This window comes from Canis aureus, chromosome X (genome assembly GCF_053574225.1).
Source record: "Canis aureus isolate CA01 chromosome X, VMU_Caureus_v.1.0, whole genome shotgun sequence".
NCBI lineage: Eukaryota > Metazoa > Chordata > Mammalia > Carnivora > Canidae > Canis > Canis aureus.
The window spans coordinates 42,705,926-42,730,874 of NC_135649.1; the positions used below are offsets into that span (position 1 = coordinate 42,705,926).

At 41.0% G+C, this 24,949-nt stretch overlaps 2 protein-coding genes across 2 annotated transcripts in view; both read right to left on the reverse strand.

The window, feature by feature from the left end:
• The window catches only part of MID2 (midline 2), a 201,053-nt gene that overhangs the window by 131,069 nt on the left and 45,035 nt on the right, over positions 1–24,949 (reverse strand). The gene's annotated exons all lie outside the window — the stretch shown is intronic.
• Positions 22,674–23,744, reverse strand: NCBP2L (nuclear cap binding protein subunit 2 like). Its single transcript, XM_077888726.1, is given in 2 exon segments — positions 22,674–23,247; positions 23,249–23,744. Coding segments are annotated over 2 exon segments (525 nt in total). The 5' UTR covers positions 23,410–23,744; the 3' UTR covers positions 22,674–22,883.

The window sequence follows — 24,949 nt, forward strand, 5'->3', positions numbered from 1 at the left end:
CTTGTCTCACATTAGGATCTTTCATCCATTTTGAGTTTATCTTTGCGTATGGTGAAAGAGAGTGGTCTAGTTTCATTCTTCTGCATGTGGATGTCCAATTTTCCCAGCACCATTTATTGAAGAGACTGTCTTTCTTCCAATGGATAGTCTTTCCTCCTTTATCGAATATTAGTTGCCCATAAAGTTCAGGGTCCACTTCTGGATTCTCTATTCTGTTCCACTGATCTATGTGTCTGTTTTTGTGCCAGTACCACACTGTCTTGATGACCACAGCTTTGTAGTACAACCTGAAATCTGGCGTTGAGATGCCCCCAGCTATGGTTTTCTTTTTTAAAATTCCCCTGGCTATTCAGGGTCTTTTCTGATTCCACACAAATCTTAAAATAATGTGTTCTAACTCTCTGAAGAAAGTCCATGGTATTTTGATAGGGATGGCATTAAACGTGTAAATTGCCCTGGGTAACATTGACATTTTCACAATATTAATTCTGCCAATCCATGAGCATGGAATATTTTTCCATCTCTTTTTGTCTTCCTCAATTTCTTTCAGAAGTGTTCTATAGTTTTTAGGGTATAGATCCCTCACCTCTTTGGTTAGGTTGATTCCTAGGTATCTTATGCTTTTGGGTGCCATTGTAAATGGGATTGCCTCCTTAATTTCTCTTTCTTCAGTCTCATTGTTAGTGTATAGAAATGCCATTGATTTCTGGGCACTGATTTGTATCCTGCCACGCTACCAAATTGCTGTATGAGTTCTAGCAATCTTGGGGTCGAGGCTTTTGGGTTTTCTATGTAGAGTATCATGTCATCGGCGAAGAGGGAGAGTTTGACTTCTTCTTTGCCAATTTGAATGCCTTTAATGTCCTTTTGTTGTCTGATTGCTGAGGCTAGGACTTCCAGTACTATGGTGAATAGCAGTGGTGAGAGTGGACATCCCTGTCTTATTCCTGATCTTAGGGGAAAGGCTCCCAGTGCTTCCCCATTGAGAATGATATTTGCTGTGGGCTTTTGGTAGATGACTTTTAAGATGTTGAGGAATGTTCCCTCTATCCCTACACTCTGAAGAGTTTTGATCAGGAATGGATGCTGTATTTTGTCAAATGCTTTCTCTGCATCTACTGAGAGGATCATATGTTTCTTGGTTTTTCTCTTGCTGATGTGATGAATCACATTGATTGTTTTACGAGTGTTGAACCAGCCTTGTGTCCCGGGGATAAATCCTACTTGGTCATGGTGAATAATTTTCTTAATGTACTGTTGGATCCTATTGGCTAGTATCTTGTTGAGAATTTTTGCATCCATGTTCATCAGGGATATTGGTCTGTAATTCTCCTTTTTGGTGGGGTCTTTGTCTGGTTTTGGAATTAAGGTGATGCTGGCCTCATAGAACGAATTTGGAAGTACTCCATCCCTTTCTATCTTTCCAAACAGCTTTAGGAGAATAGGTATGGTTTCTTCAAACGTTTGATAGAATTCCCCTGGGAAGCCATCTGGCCCTGGACTCTGGTGTCTTGGGAGGTTTTTGATGACTGCTTCAATTTCCTCACTGGTTATTGGCCTGTTCAGGTTTTCTATTTCTTCCTGTTCCAGTTTTGGTAGTCTGTGGCTTTCCAAGAATGCGTCCATTTCTTCTAGATTGCCTAATTTATTGGCGTATAGCTGTTCATAATATGTTTTTAAAATCGTTTGTATTTCCTTGGTGTGGGTAGTGATCTCTCCTTTCTCATTCATGATTTTATTAATTTGAGTCTTCTCTCTCTTATTTTTAATAAGGCTGGCTAACGGTTTAGCTATCTTAACAATTCCTTCAAAGAACCAACTCCTGGTTTTGTTGATCTGTTCCACAGTTTTTCTGGTCTCGATTTCATTGAGTTCTGCTCGACTCTTAATTAACTCTCTTCTTCTGCTGGGTGTAGAATCTATTTGCTGTTTTTTTTCTCTAGTTCCTTTAGGTGTAAGGTTAGCTTTTGTATTTGAGTTCTTTCCAGTTTTTGAATGGATGCTTGTATTGCGATGTATTTCCCCCTTAGGACTGCTTTTGCTGCATCCCAAAGATTTTGAACGGTTGTATCTTCATTCTCATTAGTTTCCATGAATCTTTTTAATTCTTCCTTAATTTCCTGGTTAACCCTTTCATGTTTTAGCAGGATGGTCCTTAACCTCCACGTGTTTGAGGTCCTTCCAAACTTCTGGTTGTGATTTAGTTCTAATTTCAAGGCATTATGGTCTGAGAATATGCAGGGGATGATCCCAATCTTTTGGTATTGGTTCAGACCTGATTTGTGACCCAGTATGTGGTCTATTCTGGAGAAAGTTCCATGTGCACTTGAGAAGAATGTGTATTCAGTTGAGTTTGGATGTAAAGTTCTGTAGATATCTGTGAAATCCATCTGGTCCAGTGTATCATTTAAAGCTCTCGTTTCTTTGGAGATGTTGTCCTTAGAAGACCTATCGAGGGTAGAGAGAGCTAGATTGAAGTCACCAAGTATAAGTGTATTATTATCTAAGTATGTCTTCACTTTGGTAATTAATTGATTTATATATTTGGCAGCTCCCACATTCGGGGCATATATATTGAGGATTGTTAAGTCCTCTTGTTGGATAGATCCTTTAAGTATGATATAGTGTCCCTCTTCATCTCTCACTACAGTCTTTGGGGTAAATTATAGTTTATCTGATATAAGGATGGCTACCCCTGCTTTATTTTGAGGACCATTTGAATGGTAAGTGGTTCTCCAACCTTTTATTTTCAGGCTGTAGGTGTCCTTCTCTCTAAAATGAGTCTCTTGTAGACAGCAAATAGACGGGTCTTGCTTTTTTATCCAGTCTGAAACCCTGCGCCTTTTGATGGGGTCATTAAGCCCGTTCACATTCAGAGTCACTATTGAAAGATATGAGTTTAGTGTCATCATGATATCTATTCAGTCCTTGTTTTTGTGGATTGTTCCACTGAACTTCTTCTTAAAGGGGAATTTTAAGAGTCCCCCTTAAAATTTCTTGCAGAGCTGGTTTGGAGGTCACATATTCTTTCAGTTCCTGCCTGTCTTGAAAGCTCTTTATCTCTCCTTCCATTCTGAATGAGAGCCTTGCTGGATAAAGTATTCTTGGTTGCATGTTCTTCTCATTTAGGACCCTGAATATATCCTGCCAGCCCTTTCTGGCCTGCCAGGTCTCTGTGGAGAGGTCTGCTGTTACCCTAATACTCCTCCCCATAAAAGTCAGGGATTTCTTGTCTCTTGCTGCTTTAAGGATCTTCTCTTTATCTTTGGAATTTGCAAGCTTCACTATTAAATGTCGAGGTGTTGAACGGTTTTTATTGATTTTAGGGGGGGATCTCTCTATTTCCTGGATCTGAATGCCTGTTTCCCTTCCCAGATTAGGAAAGTTTTCAGCTAGGATTTGTTCAAATACATATTCTGGCCCTCTGTCCCTTTCGGCGCCCTCGGGAACCCCAATTAAACGTACGTTTTTCTTCCTCAGGCTGTCATTTATTTCCCTTAATCAATCCTCATGGTCTTTTAATTGTTTGTCTCTTTTTTCCTCAGTTTCCCTCTTTGCCATCAACTTGTCTTCTATGTCACTCACTCGTTCTTCCACCTCGTTAACCCTCGTCGTTAGGACTTCTAGTTTGGATTGCATCTCATTCAATTGATTTTTAATTTCTGCCTGATTGGAACTAAATTCTGCAGTCATGAAGTCTCTTGAGTCCTTTATGCTTTTTTCTAGAGCCACCAGTAGCTGTATAATAGTGCTTCTGATTTGGCTTTCTGACATTGAATTGTAATCCAGATTTTGTAACTCTGTGTGAGAGAGAACTGTTTCTGATTCTTTCTTTTGAGGTGAGGTTTTCCTTCTAGTCATTTTGCTCAGTGCAGAGTGGCCAAAAACAAGTTGTATTGGGAAAAGGAGAAAAAGAGAGGAGAGAAAGAAGGAAAGAAAAGAGAAAAAGAAAAAAGAAAAAAGAAGAGAAAAGGAAAAAAAGAGAAGAAAAAGAAATAAAAAGAAAGAAAGGTGAAAAAAAGGGTGGGGGAAGCAATCAGAAATCAAAAAGAAAAAACAAAACACGGGGGAGTATCTTCTGATTCTGTATACTTTAAGTCCCTTGACTTCCCCTGGAACTTGTCCGTCTAGCTGGTCTTCTGGGGGAGGGGCCTGTTGTGCTGATTTTCAGGTGTTAGCACTTGGGGGAGCTGCTCTGCTCGCTGCCTGGTGCAGGGCTCAGTGGGGGTTGTTTATCCCGTGAGGCCCCAGGAGGAACAACCACAGTGGCGGGGCCAGCTCTGGAGCCCTGGATTCAGCTCCCACAGTAACTTAGGAGTCTTAGCCTGCAGGGTCTGGAGGTTCCGGGGGCGGGGCCGCTGATCTGCTCAGCTCGGGGCAGGAGTGTCCTTGCTGTCCTGGGCCCTCCGGGCCTCTGCCGGTCCGGGGGGAGGTCGGATCCTGGGCTGTGTCCTGGGGCCCAGTGCTCCCGGGTCTGCGCTGTTGGATTTGCTTTCCCGGCCGCAGCCCCCCCTCCATGGAGCCGCCACCCGAGCCCCTCCGAGCTGCTCCGGGTCCCGCCGTGTGCGCTGCAGCCCTTAGGGAGCTCGGCGCACTCTCCCGGGGCGCAGGTGTCTGTTAGTGTCCCAGAGAGCCCGAGGGCATCCCCGCCCTCCTGGGGTCCTGCTCTAACTCCCTGTGGGCGCCTTTCCGCCCGGGAAGATTGGTGAAGCTCCTGTTTCTCCGGGAAGGGGCTCTCCTGTCCTGGTGGCACTCGCCCTGGCCTTAGCCCGGCAGCTTGCAGGGCACCTCCCCTTTGGATGCCTTTTGTTTCTTTATTTCTTTTTTCCCTATCTTTCTACCTTGATAGAAGCGCGAACTCTTCTCACTGTAGCGTTCCAGCTGTTCTCTCTTTAAATCTCAGGCCGAATTCGTAGATTTTCAGGATGATTTGAAGGTTATCTAGGTAATTTGGTGGGGACAGGTGATTTGGGGACCCTACTCTTCCGCCATATTGCCCCTCCCCTCAATTTTTCATTTTTTTATGGATGACAGTTTTTATTTTAAGATTTATTTATTTATTTGCGAGAGAGAGAAAGAGAGGAAGAGCATGAGCATGGGAGTAGCAAAGGGAAAGAGAGAATCTCAAGCAGAATCTCCACTGAGCTTGCAGCTGACTCCGGGGCTCAATTCCACAACCCTGAGAATATGACCTGAGCCAAAACCAAGAGTTGGATGCTTAACCTACTGAGTCACCCAGGCACACGAGAACGTATTTATGTATTTTTCTCTAGGAGCTTTTTTTTTTTTTAAGATTTACTTATTTATTTATTCATGAGAGAGAGAGAGAGAGAGAGAGAGAGAGAGAGAGAGGCAGAGACACAGGCAGAAGGAGAAGCAGGCTCCATGCAGAAGTCGATGTGGGACTTGATCCAGGGACTCCAGGATCATGCCCTGGGCTGAAGGCAGGCGCTAAACCATTGAGCCACCCAGGGATCCCCGAGAATTTATTTTTTCATGTATATTGAGTCCTTGTCTTCAAGGAGTCCACAGTCTAGCAGGGGAAATGCAAGTGAACAGATAATTACAATGAAGTGTGACAAAGCACTGAGATATGATAAATACAAGCTGCTACAAAGCATGTAGGATGGGATCCTAATAGGCAGTGGAAGTGGGAGGAGGATAGTCAGGGAAATATGAGTCTTGAAAGCAGTGTAGAAGTTATTCATCAGACAAAGGCATTTCCGAAAGATGGCATAGCATGCAGAATGGCATGAAAGCCAAAGAGAGGGATCCCTGGGTGGCACAGCGGCTTGGAGCCTGCCTTTGGCCCAGGGAACGATCCTGGAGACCCGGGATCGAATCCCACATCGGGCTCCCGGTGCATGGAGCCTGCTTCTCCCTCTGCCTGTGTCTCTGCCTCTCTCTCTCTCTCTCTCTCTCTCTCTCTCTGTGACTATCATAAATAAATAAAAATTTAAAAAATTTAAAAAAAAGAAAGCCAAAGAGAATATGGTAACTGCAATGAATGGATAATATCATAGGTGGATAGATTGAGTGTAGAGTAGAATAAAGAGAAGACATGAGATAACCCAAGGACAGATCACAAAGGACTCTATGTGACGTTCCAAGGAATATGGACATTATCCAGAAGTTGTGAGCCATATCTGAATGGTTTGAAATAGGGGAATGCCATGGTGAAATTTGCACTTTAGAAAAGTTATTCAGTACCTATGAGAAGGATGGATTTGAAGGGATGGAGAATGAGGCATAACAGCTGTTGGGAAACAATTGCCAGATAATAAGAAAGATAAAGAGAGGGCAGCCCCGGTGGCTCAGCAGTTTAGCGCCACCTTCAGCCCAGGGTGGGATCCTGGAGACCTGGGATCGAGTCCCATGTCAGGTTCCCTGTATGGAGCCTGCTTCTCCCTCTGCCTGTGCCTCTATCTCTCTCTCTCTCTCTTTTTTTTTTTTAATTTTTTTTTAATTTTTATTTATTTATGATAGTCACAGAGAGAGAGAGAGAGAGGCAGAGACACAGGCAGAGGGAGAAGCAGGCTCCATGCACCGGGAGCCCGACGTGGGATTCGATCCCGGGTCTCCAGGATCGCGCCCTAGGCCAAAGGCAGGCGCCAGACCGCTGCGCCACCCAGGGATCCCTCTCTCTCTCTCTCTCTGTCTCTGTCTCTCATGAATGGATAAATAAAATCTTTTTTAAAAAATGATAAAGAGAACACAAATATAAAAGAGATTGAGATCTTCAAATAGAACTTTTCAACATAAGTAAAGAGGAAGGACAAGTCAGGTCAGTCTGATTGGGTATATGGGGATGGTGGTGCCACTATGTGGGGTAGGGAATGCAGAAAAAGGAGCAGACTTTTGGCAGAAATGAGGATGGGGCAATGTGTGGGAAGAATATGTGCCACCTCTTCTTTATCTATTCATCAATCAATGGACACTTTGGCTGCTTTCATATCTTGTCTATCATAAATAATGCTGCTATAAACATAGGGGTGTATGTATCCCTTTGAATTAGTATTCTTATATTATCTGGAAAAATACCCAGACTGCTGGATCATATGATAGTTCTATTTTTAACTTTTTACCCAACACTCAAAAAACAAATAATCCCATTAAAAATGGGAAGAAGACATGAACCGACATTTCTCCAAAGAAGACAAACAGATGGCCAGCAGACACATGGAAAGATGCTCATCATCACTTATCATGGGCTTTGGTTTTGATGATTCAACACACTCGCCAGCTTAGCAGGCACTCAGGCCCACATAGGATGACAACTTTCAAGCAAACAGGCCCCATGCCAACCAGCCCTCCTCCAGGAAGCTTCTAGGTCCAGGAAACTTCTAGCTTAAAACTGAGAGGAGACTCAGCAACACTTCAAAACACAAAGTCTCCTGACTTCTGGCCTTGTCCTGACATGACCCTGAAGTCTTGAGATCTGAAAGTAACTAGATACCCATAAGTGAAGGTTACCATAACATGGACTTCCTGGAGTCCTGGAATCTTTTCCCCAATACCATAAATACAACTCTATCTTAGGGTTTTCCATACTCCAAAATATTAGAGACTGAATTCATACCAGGATTTTCTAAATTACTAGCAAACTCAAGTGGTTACTTTATCAAGTTCATAACCTTTCCCCAATTCTGTGGACTGTCCAATATTGAAGAATGTGCACATTGGGAAGAAGGGATAAAAACATACACTTACATGTTCTAGATATATATTCTATCAAAAAATAAAAGAAAATTGTACAACAGAAAAAAAGGTGAGCAGTTTCAACAGTCAGACATAGAGAAGAGGACAAGGAATATTAGGACCAGAGTGATCTTTGAATTTAGCAATTACAAAAATTTATGTCCTTGGCAAGAATAATTTTGGTGAGTTGGTAGAGCCAAAGCCCAAGTATAGTAAGTAAAGAAGTGATTATAATATATTGTGGATAATGGGAGTCAGATACCTTACTATTGGTGAAGAAAATCAAAATATGGAAAAGGAGGACAGAATGAATCCAGTGGTGTTGAACTGGAATTGGACCATAAGTGTGATTTCATAGTTTTTAACATAGAGATATATGCAGAACGAGACATGGGTATAATGCAGGTGGTCATTTCTGCATGTATATGCATGCATGTGAGTGTAGGTGTGTATACATAAGTCTATTTTGTAGTTCTGTCCACTGTGAAGCTCTACAGGCAGCATACACAATAAGTGCCCAGATCTTGGTTCCTCAATGGCATTCTTCACTAAAAGGAAATGGAGAAATGACTGATTTCAGCACTAGGGCAAGGAAAGTACGAGATGAGCCTGGAATGTCTTGTTTGGGCAAGAAAGCAACAGACTACTCAAGAAGTGATAAGAGCATGTCAGATTGATACTAGATCTAGCATGAAGAGACTTAAGCTGGCCAAATTTGGAGCATTTGAGCATTAAAATAAAATATCATAACAAAAGATGATAACCCATTGAAAAATATAGGAATCTCTAAGTCCACACAGATAGAAATAAGCACATGGAACTTAAGGGAAAGATCATCTTTACAGCAATAAAAAAATGTAGGAGAACTGGTAAAATTGGGGGGGGGACATTTGGCCACCACTTAGCAAGAATCATCAAGGGATTCAAAAACTAGTGGAAGAAAGTTTGAGGAGTAAAAAGACACTTACATAGTCCTGAAATATCTCCCTACTAGATATCTATTAGTACAAATAGCAACTTTATAGTGGAGAAACCTAGCACATGGGATCTTAATCAAGTGATCAAACTTACTGTAGCCAGTAATGGGAAAAATCCACATTATGTGCCTAGGAGGACACAGCATTTCTGTGATGTTCCTTTCATAGGTACATAATCTGAATCTACTCATGAGGAAAATGCAGATACACTCACATTGAAGGGCATTCTACAAAATAGCTGGTCTGTACTCCTCAAAATTGACAATGCTATGAAACACGGGACTGTAGATCTATTTCAGATTAAAAGAGACATGAAAACTGAGTGCTGCTTATGAAATGAGATTTTCTGCCTTAGAGAACATCCTTGCGTCAACGCATTCAGCAAAATCTGAAGTAGGAACTAGATCCATAGATTAGTATATATCATATCAAAATTAATTTCCTGATTTTGATAATTGTGACTGGGTGATGTAAGACAATGTCATTATTATTAGGAAATGCACTCTGAAGTAATGAAGGGTAAATAGCATCATGTCTGCAACTTACTCTCAAATGGTTCAGAAAAAAAGAGGGTATGTGTGTGAGAGAAAGAGAGAATCAGAGGTGAGGGAGGGAGGGGGAGAAGGAAGGAGGTGGCAGTGGGAGAAAAGATCTGGGTAAAAGGCAAAATAGGCTTTTAAAAAATCTTATTACAGGTTTTATGTAAGTCTGAAATTGGGTCAAAATAAAAAGTTAAAAGAAAAATAAGTGATTCTGAGATGAAGAAGTAAAGGCAGCCATGTCTTCTCCACTAGTTTCACATTACTTTCTTTCAGATGATTTTTTTTTTATTTATGAGAAACAGAGAGAGAGGAAGAGACATAGGCAGGGGGAGGAGCAGGCAGATGCTCAACCACTGAGCCACCCAGGTACCCCAGTTTCACTTTACTTTCAACATGGCTGCTTGTGAAGGCTAGCTCAGAGGAAGGATGGTGGCAGTTATGGTGGCAGCCACTGCTGTGGTACAGCTGGAACAGGTGTGTGCCAGTTTAGAGCCTCAGGGGAAACATCCAGTAGAAATAGGGTAAAGATACAGAAGAGAGGGAATGTTGCCAGCATGGAACACATTGGTGGAACTCCACACTGATGGGGCATTAGCCTTAGGAGAACGGATAGATCCCACTTAAAAAGACCATGAAACTGCATATGTAGTTTGCATGTAAGGAGCTGGCATGAGAGATGCCCCTCCTGATGGCCTATTATCTTGAAGCATAGGGAGCAAAACAAGACAATACAAAACAAAAAAAGAGTAGGAAGCAAAGTCACGTACAAAGTGTGAGGAGAGGGATGCCTGGGTCGCTCAGTGGTTAAGCGTCTGCCCTCGGCCCAGGGCGTGATCCTAGAGACCCGGGATTGAGTCCCATGTCGGGCTCCCTGCATGGAGCCTGCTTCTCCCTCTGCCTGTGTCTCTTCCTCTGTGTGTGTGTATGTGTGTGTGTGTGTGTGTGTCTTCCGTGAATAAATAAATAAAATATTTTTAAAAAGTGTGAGGAGAGAGGTCCATAATTTGGAACATAGTATCTGGTCAAGAGTTGTTCTGAGGAATGAGAGAAGGAGCTAATTGGGGAAATGGCCAATTCTCCAGTATCTCTGAGGGCCCAGCTGAGGGGTGGTAGAAGGGGAGGAGGGCGGGGGGTGGGAGTGAATGGGTGACGGGCACTGTGTGTTATTCTGTATGTTAGTAAATTGAACACCAATAAAAAAATAAATTAAAAAAAAAAAAGAACCCAAACACGAAACTGGCTTCTTTGCAAAAGAACAAACACATTGATTGACTCACACTGTGTCAATGATGTTCCTCCTACTCCACAAAGTTAGTTGCTTCAGCATCCACATGGATGAACCACCTAATTCTCAGTGCCTTGACCTATCCATCTCCCATGGCCTTTTTCCTTCACTCCAACTCAGCCACCTACTCCCATGGCTACCCCTGGACATTGCCATCACCAAAATTCTATGCCCTCTCCCATTTTTATTTGAAACATCCCACTCCTTGGCCACCCACCCTCACTGCCAATGCACACACACACAGCCTCTCTGAGACCTCCAGGCTATTAGCCATCACTCTTCTCAACACCCATCAGCCTGCATTCTGACTTTCTTTCATTCCTTAGCCAGTCCTGATTCCATGTTTCATCCTTGCAAATACAGTCACTTCCCTTGCCATCTCTCCTTCTGTTGACTATATTGGCAAAACTCCAATCCCAAATGAACTCTGCCATCTTCCTTCTTGAAGCCTTCACCCAAGCAGGCAGCTAAATAGTGGAGGGGGTATCACATAACTAAGCTGATTGGTTTCACCTTAAGTTCATGAACTTAAGAGGGCACTCAGTCCTTCCATTGTGCTCTGAATCCTATCCCTTTTCTTTACCTCAAGGAATCTTCTTCAGGTATCTCCTTTCTCTTCTGCAACATCAATCCTTCCCTCTCCTTTGGATCATTTCCATCAGAGCTCAACCATGCTTTAGTACTACTGATCTTAAAATTCTCCCTTGACTGTATATCTAACTCCCATCCCATTTATCTATTCCTGTTTATAGCCAACTTTTCACATATACAACTACATATGCTGACTCCAGCTCCTGCCTTCCCATTCAATACTCAATCCATTGCAATCAGACCTCCACCTCTACCATCCCATCAAAACAGCTCTTGTCGCCAGTGACCTAGATATTGCCTAATGTAATGGACACTTATCTGTCCTCACTTTACTCTCACTATCAGCACTGTTGACCACTCCTTCCACTGGAAATACACTTCTCTCTTGCCTCTCTTGACACCACCATCTCATGGTTTTCCTCCTAACTTCTTAGCCACTACTCATTCTTTTTTGCTATCTGCTCCTCCTTTACCTAATTTTTAAATATTGGTGTTCTTCAGTAGTCTGTCCTATACCGTCTTCCCATTTCATTTCTGTATTCTTTCATTGGGAAATCGCAGCCATTCCCATAAATTTAAGTGCCATTTTTCCAGATGACCCCCAAGTAAATCTCCCAGTCAGAGTTCTCCTTGAGTTCCGGTTGTCCACTTGACACCTGTATAGAGAGATCACAATTCATATATCCAAAACTGAAGTCTGGATTCCCCTAATCATTTCCATATGTTCAGCAGAGAGCACAACCATCAACCCTATTGCCTAAGCCAGAAATCTGTGTCCTCTTTGATTCTTCCTCTTCCCTTATCCTGTTCTTCATATCTCACTCAACAGCAGGCTGTATCTTCAAAACATATCCTAAAACTAGCCACACTTCTCTACCTGCATCACTCTGACCTGGCTACTTTCAACTTTAGCCTAGATTGCAATATGACCTGATTTCTCCACTTGCATTCCCCCCGCCCCCAACGCCAAACTTTTCTCCCACAGCAGCAAAAATTCCCCTTTCAAAATGAAAGATCACATCACTTCATTGTTTAAAATCTTTCAGGGAATCAAAATAAAAATACAAATTCTTTTTTTTTTTAAATTTTATTGGAGTTCAATTTGCCAATATTTAGCATAACACCCAGAGCTCATCCTGTCAAGTGCCCCCTCAGTGCCCATCACCCAGTCACCCCAACCCCCCGCCCACGTCCCTTTCCACTACCCCTTGTTCGTTTCTCAGAGTTAGGTATCTCTCATGTTTTGTCACCCTCACTGATATTTTCACTCATTTTCTCTCCTTTCCCTTTATTCCCTTTCACTAATTTTTATATTCCCCAAATGAATGAGAACATATAATGTTTGTCCTTCTCCGATTGACTTATTTCACTCAGCATAATACCCTCCAATTCCATCCACGTTGAAGCAAATGGTGGGTATTTGTCATTTCTAATGGCTGAGTAATATTCCATTGTATACATAGACCACACCTTCTTTATCCATTCATCTTTTGATGGACACTGAGGCTCCTTCCACAGTTTGACTATTGTGGACATTGCTGCTATAAACATTGGGGTGCAGGTGTTCCGGCGTTTCCCTGCATCTGTATCTTTGGAGTAAATCCCCAGTAGTGCAATTGCTGGGTCATAGGGCAATTCTATGTTTAACTCTTTGAGGAACCTCTACACAGTTTTCCAGAGTGGCTGTACCAGCTCACATTCCCACCAACAGTATAAAAGGGTTCCCCTTTCTCCACATCCTCTCCAACATTTGTTGTTTCCTGTCTTGTTAATTTTCTCCATTCTTACTGGTGTGAGGTGGTATCTCATTGTGGTTTTAATTTGTATTTCCCTGATGGCAAGTGATGCAGAGCATTTTCTCATGTGCTTGCTGGCCATGTCTATGTCATCCTCTGTGAAATTTCTGTTCATGTCTTTTGCCCATTTCATGATTGGATTGTTTGTTTCTTTGGTGTTGAGTTTAAGAAGTTCTTTATAGATTTTGGATACTAGCCCTTTATCTGATATGTCATTTGCAAAAATCTTCTCCCATTCTGTAGGTTGTCTTTTAGTTTTGTTGACTATTTCTTTTGCTGTGCAGAAGCTTTTTATCTTGATGAAGTCCCAATAGTTCATTTTTGCTTTGGTTTCCCTTGCCTTCATGGATGTATCTTGCAAGAAGTTGCTGTGGCCAAGGTCAAAAAGGGTGTTGCCTGTGTTCTCCTCTAGGATTTTGATGGATTCTTGTCTCACATTTAGATCTTTCATCCATTTTGAGTTTATCTTTGTGTATGGTGTAAGAGAATGGTCTAGTTTCATTCTTCTGCATGTGGATGTCCAATTTTCCCAGCACCATTTATTGAAGAGACTGTCTTTTTTTCCAGTGAATAGTCTTTCCTGTTTTCTTGAATATTAATTGACCATAAAGTTGAGGGTTCACTTCTGGATTCTCTATTCTGTTCCATTGATCTATGTGTCTGTTTTTGTGCCAGTACCACACTGTCTTAATGACCACAGCTTTGTAGGACAACCTGAAATCTGGCATTGTGATGCCCCCAGCTATGGTTTTCTTTTTTAATATTCCCCTGTCTATTCGGGGTCTTTTCTGATTCCACACAAATCTTAAGATGATTTGTTCCAACTCTGTGAAGAAAGTCCATGGTATTTTGATAGGGATTGCATTAAATGTGTAAATTGCCTGGGTAACATTGACATTTTCACAATATTAATTCTTCCAATCCATAAGCATGGAATATTTTTCCATCTCTTTGTGTCTTCCTCAATTTCTTTCGGAAGTGTTTTGTAGTTTTTAGGGTATAGATCCTTTAAAAAATATAAATTCTTGACCCACTGGCTAGACCTTGTGGAATTTGGTGTCTGCCTGACACTCTGGCGTCATCTTCCTTGTTTTAGCTTCTTTGGTTTTCTTTAAATATTTGAAACCCACTAAGCTCTCTCTTGAGTCAAGGTCTTTGCATTTGCTTTTCCTTCTGCCTAGTAGACACTTACCACAGTAGTCCTTAGTGTCCTTTAAGTCTGAACTCAAATGTCAACTCCTTATAGATGACTTCCCTGGCCAGCGCATCTATAGTAGGTCCCCTGTGTTATTCTTCTTAGCCTTTTGTTTGTTTCCTTGAAGAATCAACTATAATTTATAATTATTCTATATATTTCTTTTTTTTTTGTCTGTGTCCTTTTTGGGCAGAAATCAGTAGGGAAGTCTCATCTTTGTTCCACATGTCAGATTGGATAGCTTAACTGTCTGAAGGATCCAAGATGGCCACACTCATATGATTGGAGCCTTGGTGCTGGCTGCTAATTGGAACAACTTAAGTCTTTACCTCATGATCTCTTTTCCCAGCCAGAGAGTTTGGACTTGACTAAATAGCAACCATGTTCCAAGAGGTTAACTGCAAAAACAAAGCTTGTAGGATCTCCTAAGGCCCAGCATTGACAGTTTTATAAATAATTCCTAACCCGTTCTATTAGTCAGAGCAGGTTACAGCCCAGATTTGAGAAGAGGTGGGGGAAAATCCATTTCTGGACTGGAGGAGTAGCAAAGTCACATTATAAAAAGAATATGTTGGGGGCACCTGTGTGGCTCAGTGGGTTAAGCACCCAACTCTTGGGGGCAGCTCAGGTCCTGATCTCAGGGTTGTGAGATTGAGCCCCACATTGGGCTCAGTGTTCAGCGTGGAGTCTGCTAGAGTTTCTCTCCCCCCTCCCCTCTGCTCCTAAGCCCCCTCTTGCTCGCTCTCTCTCTCTCTCTCAAATAAATAAATAAATCTTTTTTAAAAAATAAAGGTACCATTGTGTATCCATTCCAGTTATTCCTGAATTTATTATTTTATTATTTTTTTAGATTTTATTTTATTATTTATTCATGAGAGACACACACACACAGAGAGAGAGAGAGAGGCAGAGACACAGGCAGAGGGAGAAGCAGGCTCCATACAGGGAGTCCAATGCGGGACTCGATCCCGGGACACCATCCCCAGACTCGATCCCGGGACTCAATCCCAGGACTCCAGGACCATGCCCTGGGCCAAAGGAGGTGCCAAACCGCTGAGCCACCCAAGGATACCCTATTCCTGAATTTAGATCAGAAATTGGTCCAGTGCCCAATCTATACCCAGACAAAGAGAAAGCTCCTCTAGGACAGAATACAGCAAAGAATCCAAATATCTGACTAATTATATATTCCCTCTTCCCACAAAGGAAGGTGTTGGTGGCACTAGCATCAGGGAATAAAACATCAAGGAGCACAAATTGAAAGAAAATGTGTTGGTGAAAGTAGGGCTGTAGGGAAGGCAAATGTTACATAAGAAATTTTAATTGAGGAAAGCCCTTGATATGACCAGAAATGACACAGACCAAATACCCTGCCTCTCCCTTTCTTTGCCCACCTCCAATAAGCTTTTTATTTAGCATGATTTTTAACAGCTTTATTGAGATATGTCACATCCAATACAACTCATTCATTTGAAGCTTTTAGTATATTCACAGAGCTGTGCAACCATCACTACGTTTTAAAAACATTTCACCCCCCCAAAATGCAACCTCATACCCATTAGCAACCACTTTCCCCACTTCCTCCCAGATCTTGGCATTAATCTACTCTCTTTCTGTCTCTATGGATATTTTATATACGTGAAATCATACAATCTGTGGTCCTTTTCAACTGGTTTCTTTCACTTAGCCTAATTTTTTCAATGTTCATTTGTTTTGGAGCATGTATCAATTCTTCATTCCTTTTTATGGGCAAATAATATTCCATCATATGGATATACACATTTGTTTATACATTATTCGGTAGATGGAGTATGAGTTGTTTTCCACCTTTTGACTATGATAATTTATGGTGCTATGAACGTTCACATACAAGTTTTTGTGTGGACATATGTTTTCATTTCTCCTGGGTATATACTTAGAAGTAGAATTGCTGGGTCATATGGCAACTCTGTTTAACATCTCAAGGAACTCTTTCTGAAGCAGCCACACCACTTCATATTCCTATCAGCAGCATAAAAAGGTTTCAATTTCTCTACATTCTTACCAATGATTGTCATTATCGGACTTTTGGGTTATAGCTGTCCTAGTGTATGGCAAGTAGCATTACATTGTGGTTTTGATTTGCATTTTCCTGATGGCTACTGATGCTGAGCATCTTTCCATGTGCTTATTGACTATGTGTATTTCTTCTTCTTTGGAGAAATGTCTATTTAGATCCTTTACCATTTGTAAGTTGGGTTATTTGTCTATTACTGTTAACTGTAAGACTTCTCTATGTATTCTAGATACAAGTCCCTTATCAGACATATAATTCTCAAAATGTTTCTTCCATTATTTGGATTGTCTTTATTTTTTAAATTTTATTTATTTATTCATGAGAGACACAAAGAGAAGGCAGAGACCTAGGGAGAGGGAGAAGCAGGCTCCTTGCAGGTAGCCCGAAGCGGGACTCGATCCCAGAACTCCGCGATCACACCCTGAGCCAAAGGCAGATGCTCAACTGCTGAGCCACCCAGGCATCCTTGGATTGTCTTTCTACTTTCTTGTTGGTGCTCTCTGAAGCACAAAAGTCTTTAATTTTGATGATATCCAAGTTATCTATTTTTTCTTTGGCTATTTGTGCTTTTTGGTGTCATATCTAAGAAGCCATTGTCTAACCAAAAGTCTTGAAGATTTATGTCTATGTTTTCTTCTAGGATTTTTATAGGTTTAGCTCTTTAAGTCTTCAATCTCTTTTAATTTTTGTATATGGTGTGTAGTAGGGGTTTAGCTTCATTATTTTGCTTGTGGATATTCGGGTATCCTAGCACCATTTGTTTTTTTTTTTTTTTAGATTTTTTATTTATTTATTCATGATAGTCACAGAGAGAGAGAGAGAGGCAGAGACACAGGCAGAGGGAGAAGGAGGCTCCATGCATCGGGAGCCCCATGTGGGATTCGATCCCGGGTCTCCAGGATCGCGCCCTGGGCCAAAGGCAGGCGCCAAACCGCTGCGCCACCCAGGGATCCCTAAAAGGCTATTCTTTATTTAAATACCTAGTAGTGCAATTGCTGGATCATAGAGTAATTCTATTTTTTAACTTTTTGAAGAACCTCCATACTATTTTTCAGAGTGGCTGCACCAGTTCACATTCCCACCAATGGTGCAGGAGGATTCCCCTTTCTCCACATCCTTGCCAAGACCTGTTGTTTTTTATATCGATTTTAGCCATTTTGATAGGTGTGAGGTGGTATCTCACTGTGGTTTTGATTTGCATTTCCCTGATGATCAATGATGTTGAGCATCTTTTCATTTGTCTGTTGGCCATCTGGATGTCTTCTCCCCCCACCCACATTCCCCCGGATAACCATCAGTTGCTCTCTATAGTTAAGAGTCCTTTTCTTTTTCTTTTTTTTTAAAAGCTTTTATTTTTTATTTATGAGAGAGAGAGAGAGAGAGAGGCAGAGACACAGGCAGAGGGAGAAGCAGGCTCCATGCAGGGAGCTTGACGTGGGACTCGATCCCGAGACTCCAGGATCATGCCCTGAGCCAAAGGCAGGTGCTCAACCACTGAGCCACCCAGGGATCCCTAAGAGTCCTTTTCTTAATTTGCCTTTCCTTCTCTCTTTTTTTTCCTTTGCTCATTCATTTTGTTTCTAAATTCCACATATGAATGAAATCATATGGTATTTATCTTTTCTGACTGGATTATTTTTCTTAGCATAATACTCTCTAGCTCCATCCATATTGTTGCAAATGGCAAGATTTCATTCATTTTATGGCTGAGTAATATTCCATTGTACATATATACCACATCTTCTTTATCTATTCATCAGTTTATGGACATTTGGGCTATTTCCCAAATTTGGCTGTTGTAGATAATGCTGCTATAAACACCAGGGCACATGTATCCCTTTGAATTCGTATTTTTGTATTCTTTGGGTAAATACCTAGAAGTGCAACAAACTGATTATTACCAGAGGGGAGGTGGGTGGGGCAATGGGTTAACTAAGTGATGAGGATGAAGAAGTGCACCTGTGATGAGCACCAGGTGTTGTATGGTGTTGAATCACTATATTGTACACCAGAAACTAATATTATGCTGCATGTTAACTAACTGGAATTTAAATAAAAACTGGGGGAAAAGGGCAGCCCGGGTGGCTCAGTGGTTTAGCGCTTTCTTCAGCCCGGGGTGTGATCCTGGAAACCCGGGATCGAGTCCCACGTTGGGCTCCCTGCATGGAGCCTGCTTCTCCCTCTGCCTGTGTCTCTGTGTCTCTCATGAATAAATAAATAAAATCTTAAAAATAAACTGGAATAAAAGGCTATTCTTTCCCCCATTGAATTGTCTTAGTACCCTTGTCAAAAATAGTTTGACTGTAAATGTGAGCGTTGACTTCTGTACTCTCCATTCCATTCCATTGATGTATGCCTCTCCTTATGCCAGTACAACACTGTCTCATTTACTATATAGCTTTGTAGTAACTTTGAAGTCAGAAAGTGTAAGATTTCCCACTTTATTCTTCTCTTTTAAAATTGTTTTGGCTATCTATTACATTTCCATAAGAATTTTGGGGTCACTTTGTAGATTTCTATTTTTAAAAAATGACTGGGATTTTGAAAGGAATTGCATTGAATCTATAGATCAGTTTGGGAGTTACTGCCCTCTTACCAATATTAATAAGTCTTCTGATCTATGAACCACAGGCTATCTGTCCATTTATTTTCATTTATGCCTTTCTATTTATTTCCATTTATTTAATTACTTTTAACAATGTATTGTAGCTTTCAGAGTATCAATTTGGCATCTTTTTGGTATATTTTCTCCTAAATATTTTCTTTTTGATTTTTATTTTTTGGTTTTTTTTTTTGAGTTCAGTTTGCCAACATATCGTATAACACTCGGTGTTCATCCCGTAAAGTGCCCCCCTTGGTGCCTGTCACCCTTTTTGATGCTCTTCTAAATGAAACTGTTTTGTTAATTTTATTTTGGATTTTTTTTCAATTGCTCATTCATAGAAGTGTAATTGATTTTTGTATGCCGATTTTGTATTCTGCAACTTTGCTAAACTATTAGCCCTAATAGTTCTTTTTTGTGGACTCCTTCTGATTGTCTTTATACAAGATCATATCACCTGTAAATAAAAATATCTTTACGTATTATTTTCTAATCTAGATGTCTTTTTTTTTGTATTTTCTTGCCTAATTGCCCTAGATTAAAACTTCTAGTATAATATTGAATAAAAGTGCCTTGTTCCTGATCTTAGGGGTAAAGTTTTCAGCCTTTCAACACTGAGTATGTTAGCTATGGGGTTTTCATAAATGTCCTTTATCAGAGTGAGGAAGCCCTGCTCTATTCCTAGTTTGCTAAGCATTTTTATCATAAAAAGGGTGTTGAATTTTTTCAAATGCTTTTTCTGTGCCAATTGAGATGATCATGTGATTTTTATCCTTTATTCTATTGATATATTCAGCGTGATTTTGAAGAACATGGTATATTGTAAGAACTACTGGAGTAATCTTCTAACCATACAGTATGAAAGTCTCTTTACTTAACCAAGAGTATGCTTCACAAGACATTGTTAAATGTTCTTTCTGAGCTTAGGAAAAGACTTCCTTGGGAGTAATCCAAGCGGGAAGCCACCAGGAGGAGTGGTTGAGAGATGTGCCAAGATACTCCTCCAGAAACATTTTGTAATTAAAACCAAAATTTTAATCCCATGCCTTTAAAAATATCTTCTTCTGTTTTAGGGAAGTTGCAAAGGGGAGATCCTAAAAAGTTTGTAAACTCTATTACTGTATGCAGAGTAATCTAAATTGGCCAGAAATGCATGTCAGATGCTCCTTTTTCACCCAGGGAGTAGAAATAAATATGGCTGGGTGGTATTAGTGTTGAGACTGAGTGATATTGGATGTCAAGGCAGAAAGAACAACACACTTGACAAGTTGCTTGGGAGAGAGAGAGAGCTCAGATATGATGTAGTGCGATAATTTCCAGAGAAAAAGGAACTGCAAAGAGGGGTTTGGACCTAGTGGCCTGACTGGAGGTAAGGGAAAGAGACAAAAGAGTACCCCTGATTAGGGGCACCAGCTTTGACATAGACTCCCTTGCTTTGAACTCCAGCTCTGCCACGTACTAGTTGGTGACCTTATTTCTCTGATCATCAGTGTTCTCACTTATGTAACAGGTACAGAGTTGTTCAGAGAAAATGAGATTGTGTTTTAAAGCCTCCAGCATGGGATCCCTGGGTGGCGCAGCGGTTTGGCGCCTGCCTTTGGCCCGGGGCGCGATCTTGGAGACCCGGGATCGAATCCCACGTCGGGCTCCCAGCATGGAGCCTGCTTCTCCCTCTGCCTGTGTCTCTGCCTCTCTGTCTCTCTCTCTCTGTGTGACTATCATGAATAAATAAATAAAGTCTTAAAAAAAATAAAAACAAAGCCTCCAGCAAAGTGCCCGGCACAGAATAGTCATTCCATAAAAAGTGACATTCCCTTTCCTCTCTTATTCAGGAAAGAATGTTACTGACCAGAGTGGATGACCTCAGGTCACAGAGTGAAGGAGTCAGGAGAAAGAAGCTGATTTTTATCTAACTTCCCAAGATGTAAGGTCATGAATTCTGGAGGTATATGTTTGGGCTCACAAGAGAGCAACTTAAATCATTAACACAAGAATATAATTAAAAAGTATTTGGTGGGGTGCCTGGGTGGCTCAAGTGGTTCAGAGTGAGACTCTTGATTTGGGCTCAGGTCATGGTCTCAGGGTCGTGAGATTGAGCCACACATCTGGTCTCCAAGCTTGGAGTGGAGCCTGCTTTGGATACTCTCACTCCCTCTCCCTCCGCTCCTCCCCCACAGCGCAGGTGCACGCTCATCTCTCTCACTCTCTTTCTCTCTTTAAAAAATACCAGAAAAAAAATTGATATCAAGTGCTTTCAGGTACATGTTAACAAGCTGGCTTACGCATTGAAATAATGTCTTATCTCACACAATAGGACACTGAGACATAGTGTATGTTGCAAGGTTAGTGGATTTCATCAGCTAGGTAATTTCGAGAAGGCCCTAGTTTCTTTGGCCTCTCCTTTCCCCTTCTAAAGTGTCCAATTCATCCTAGAGCTGGTTTCTCCTGTGATTGTAACAAGACTCCTTGTAACAATCGCTATATGCATACTTTTCAGGGAAAGACAGAGATAACCTCTCCTTCACACATAAACTAAAAATCTTTCATGTCGGTCTTACTGGGGCCCCCATTGGTCATTGTCAACCTCTGATCAGCTTAAGCCTGGGTTCCTAAACCAAACGCCAGCAAGAGGGAGGGAATTGCCATAACTGATTTACACTAATGGCAGTGGCTGTGCCTTCTGGGCTCTAGAAGGAAAATGATCACTGGGGTGTGGAGCAGAAACCCCCAGGAAGCTGGCAATGTAGTGTGAGGAACAGACTTTCGTGATTTTAAGCCACTAAGGTTTTTTGGATTGTTTATTACTACATCATAACCTAATTTATGTAACAATAGAAAAAGTAAATAAAGTGTTGCAAGCTACGCTGAGAGGATGGAGAGAAGTGAAAATGTGGGTGTAAGTGAACTAAATCCTCCTCTATGAAAGCAAGAAGTCAATAGATGTTTAAAATGAAAATATAGTGTACACAGTCATGTTACTTAGAAATATGGAGGAATCTGCCAAGAAAGAAACACCCTCCATCAAAAAAAAAAAAAAACTTGTTAGAAAAGTAAGGGGTGCCTGGCTGTTTCAGTCGGAAGAGCATGTGACTCTTGATCTTAGGGTTGTGAGTTCAAGCCTCATGTTGCATGCAGAGATTATTTAAAAATAAAATCCTTAAAAAATTAAAAGTTATTGCCTAGGGAGTAGGCCTGGGATAGAAATAGGTGTGGCAAGAGAATTTTTGTTTCATTATAAACTCTTCCAGATATTTTAATGTTTTTATGTTTAAAGAATGTGCCTTTATTCCTTTGATAATTTTTCTAAATTTCCATTTAGTTGACTTTATTTTTTTTAAAAGATTTTTAAACACTCATTTCAGGGGCACCTGGTGGCTCAGTTAAGCAACTGCCTTCAGCTCAGGTCATGATCCCCAAGTCCTGGGATCAAGTCCCACATGGGGGGGGAGAGGTTTCCTCTCAGCGGGGTGTCTGCTGCTCTGGCTTCCTCTGCCCCTCCCCACGGCTTGTGCTCTCTCGCACTCTTTCTCTCTCTTAAATAAATAAAAATCTTTCTTAAAAAATCATTTCAGGCCCTGGAAACATGACCATGAAATCTTCCTGAAATGGGAGTTGTGCTTCGGTTGATTCAGATTGCACATACCTAATATTTATTCCTAAAGACCATTTCGCTTTTGACCACTGAATAGTCAAACTGATATTCTGACAACCAGCTTCAAAATTAAGACAAGAACTGGGGCACCTGGGTGGCTCAGTGGTTGAGCATCTACCTTTGGCTCAGGTTGTGATCCCCGGGATCGAGTCCTGCATCAGGCTCCCCACAGGGAGCCTCCTTCTCCTTCAGCCTATATCTCTGCCTCTCTGTGTCTCATAAATGAATAAAATCTTTTAAAAATTAAGACAAGAATGAAAGAATTTTTTGCTTGTGCCATTTAATAACATTTCAAACAGAAAAATACAACAAAGGGCCTCTGCTCAGCAAATAAAGTAATTTCAACTTGTGACAAATTGGGTTCTTTGCTGACCTGGTGTTTTTTTTTGTTTGTTTGTTTTTGTTTTTTGTTGTTGTTGTTGTTGTTGTTGTTGTTGTTGTTGTGTTCTTTAATAGACTTTTCCAGGGGCCAGAGTTGCCAGTTTTTCACTAATGGATTCCTCTCCTATCATGGGCCTGAGCCTGTTTTCCAAAGCCACCTCTACCAATATCAGAATCTTCACGAAACTCATTTCTTATCTGGCCCCCAGATCGGTGATGGCTATACTGTCTACCCTCTCTAAAGCCGAGATCCCAATCTGTGCAGATAGTATGGTCATCTAGGCAGGTCCCATTTAGGAACAACATGGCATTTTCGGCATCAAATCTGTTATGGTATTCTATAAAACAGAAACCACATGCCGTTTTCTTAATTTTATCCAGGCCCATAAATACATTCTTGACATCACCACATCTACTAAAGAGCTCATATATTTGCTCTTCAGTAGTATAAAAGGAAAGATTCCCCACATAGAGTGGAGCTGTCCTTCAACAATTTCTCCTGCTCATCATTATCTCCACCAAACTGCTGGTCCTGGTACTCGCTCAGCTCCAGGGAGGAATCCCCACACAGAATTCTCAGGTTGTTGGACATGGTGCCCAAGGGGCACCGTGAGGGCAGCAGTTTGCGATCCATCTTAGCAGCAGCGACACCCCCACCAACACCCTAAATTAAATTTTTAAAAAGCAAAGTTATAGGGAAGGAAGCAGAAACACAAACTCATGTATATTTAAGAGGTTTGTGCCCTGATGCATGGACACCTCAGCTCTTGACTGTGAGGATCGTGTCAAAACAAACCCAAAGTGGAATGTTCCAGGCCCCAGGAACATGGTCATAAAATGCAATTTTGCAAGCCTTCTTGAAAGGGTAGCTACACTGTCCTCGGTTGACTCAGATCCTACATACCTAATCTATTACCAAAGAACAAATTTAATAACAGAATGCTCTTGGAAAATACAGTATAAAACAGTAAAATGGATCAAATTTTCATAGGGAATGAGCAATACTATCATTCCTGATCGAGGACTAGGCATCTGATCTGATAAATCATATATATATATATATATAATAATCATATATTTTATATAAAATCAGGGTCAAAGCCCAAATACAGTTGTACTATACCTTCTTGTGATTTAAAATAATAAATTTATGATTCAAGTCCATACTATGGAAATCAATATATTGCATTAAGTTAGACAAAAAGTCCCTAAATATATATTATCAAGGGTACATGTATCTCTATATAAATGAAAACTTTCTGGCATCATTAATTTCTAAATTAAGATTATATTTTACTAGCAATAAATCCACTTTTAATCTTAGATTTTAGAAAGACTTGTATATAATTGCTTGACTATACCATCTATTTAAAAAACCTCCCCAGGGAATTTTAACTAATGCCCTTTCCCCCTTTACAAAATTTTCCTGCTGCCGTCAGAGGCATTAAAAATGATTTGTTCAGTTTTAGCTGCACTTTTCAAAAATAGGCATTAGTTCCATCTCCCTCTTCTATTTTGCAACAGTTCCCAAGTTTTCCCCTGCAAGAAATACCTACAGAACCAGATGGAAATGCAGATTCTTGCAGCCTACCCTTCAGAGATTCTGACTCGGTAGATCTAGAGCAAGATCCAGGAACTGGCATTTAACATTTAACCTGCATCCCTCAGCCCTCCGTGATCCAGATGCAAGTGGTACAAGGACCACACTTGGAGAACTTTGCTGAGGAAATGCTTTCTCTTAAACACTTAATGAACACTCTTTATTTGCCAGGCACCATGCTAGGTGCTATGAATACAACAGTGAAAAAAAGACATGGTGAAAGTACAATTTCAGAAATTATTTGTATCCCTGGAACAAAGCATGAACGATGATCTGCACACACACAGTAGACATGCAATAAATATCTGTCAAATGAATGAATGCATGAGTTCAGAATTGAGTGATGAAGCCAGACAAATAAACAGGAAAATACAATATGGTGTGATTGACACTGTTGTAGAGATATACATGGGGGAAAGGGAAGAAGGAAATGAACCTTTACCGGGGATCTACTCTGTGATGGCTACTGTGTGCAGTTTCTACTACCTCACACAGGAAGAGAGGCAGTTACCAGCGTGGGAGCATCAGAGAAGGCTTCCAGAGGAGAGGCTGCATGCATTGACTCTCATGGACA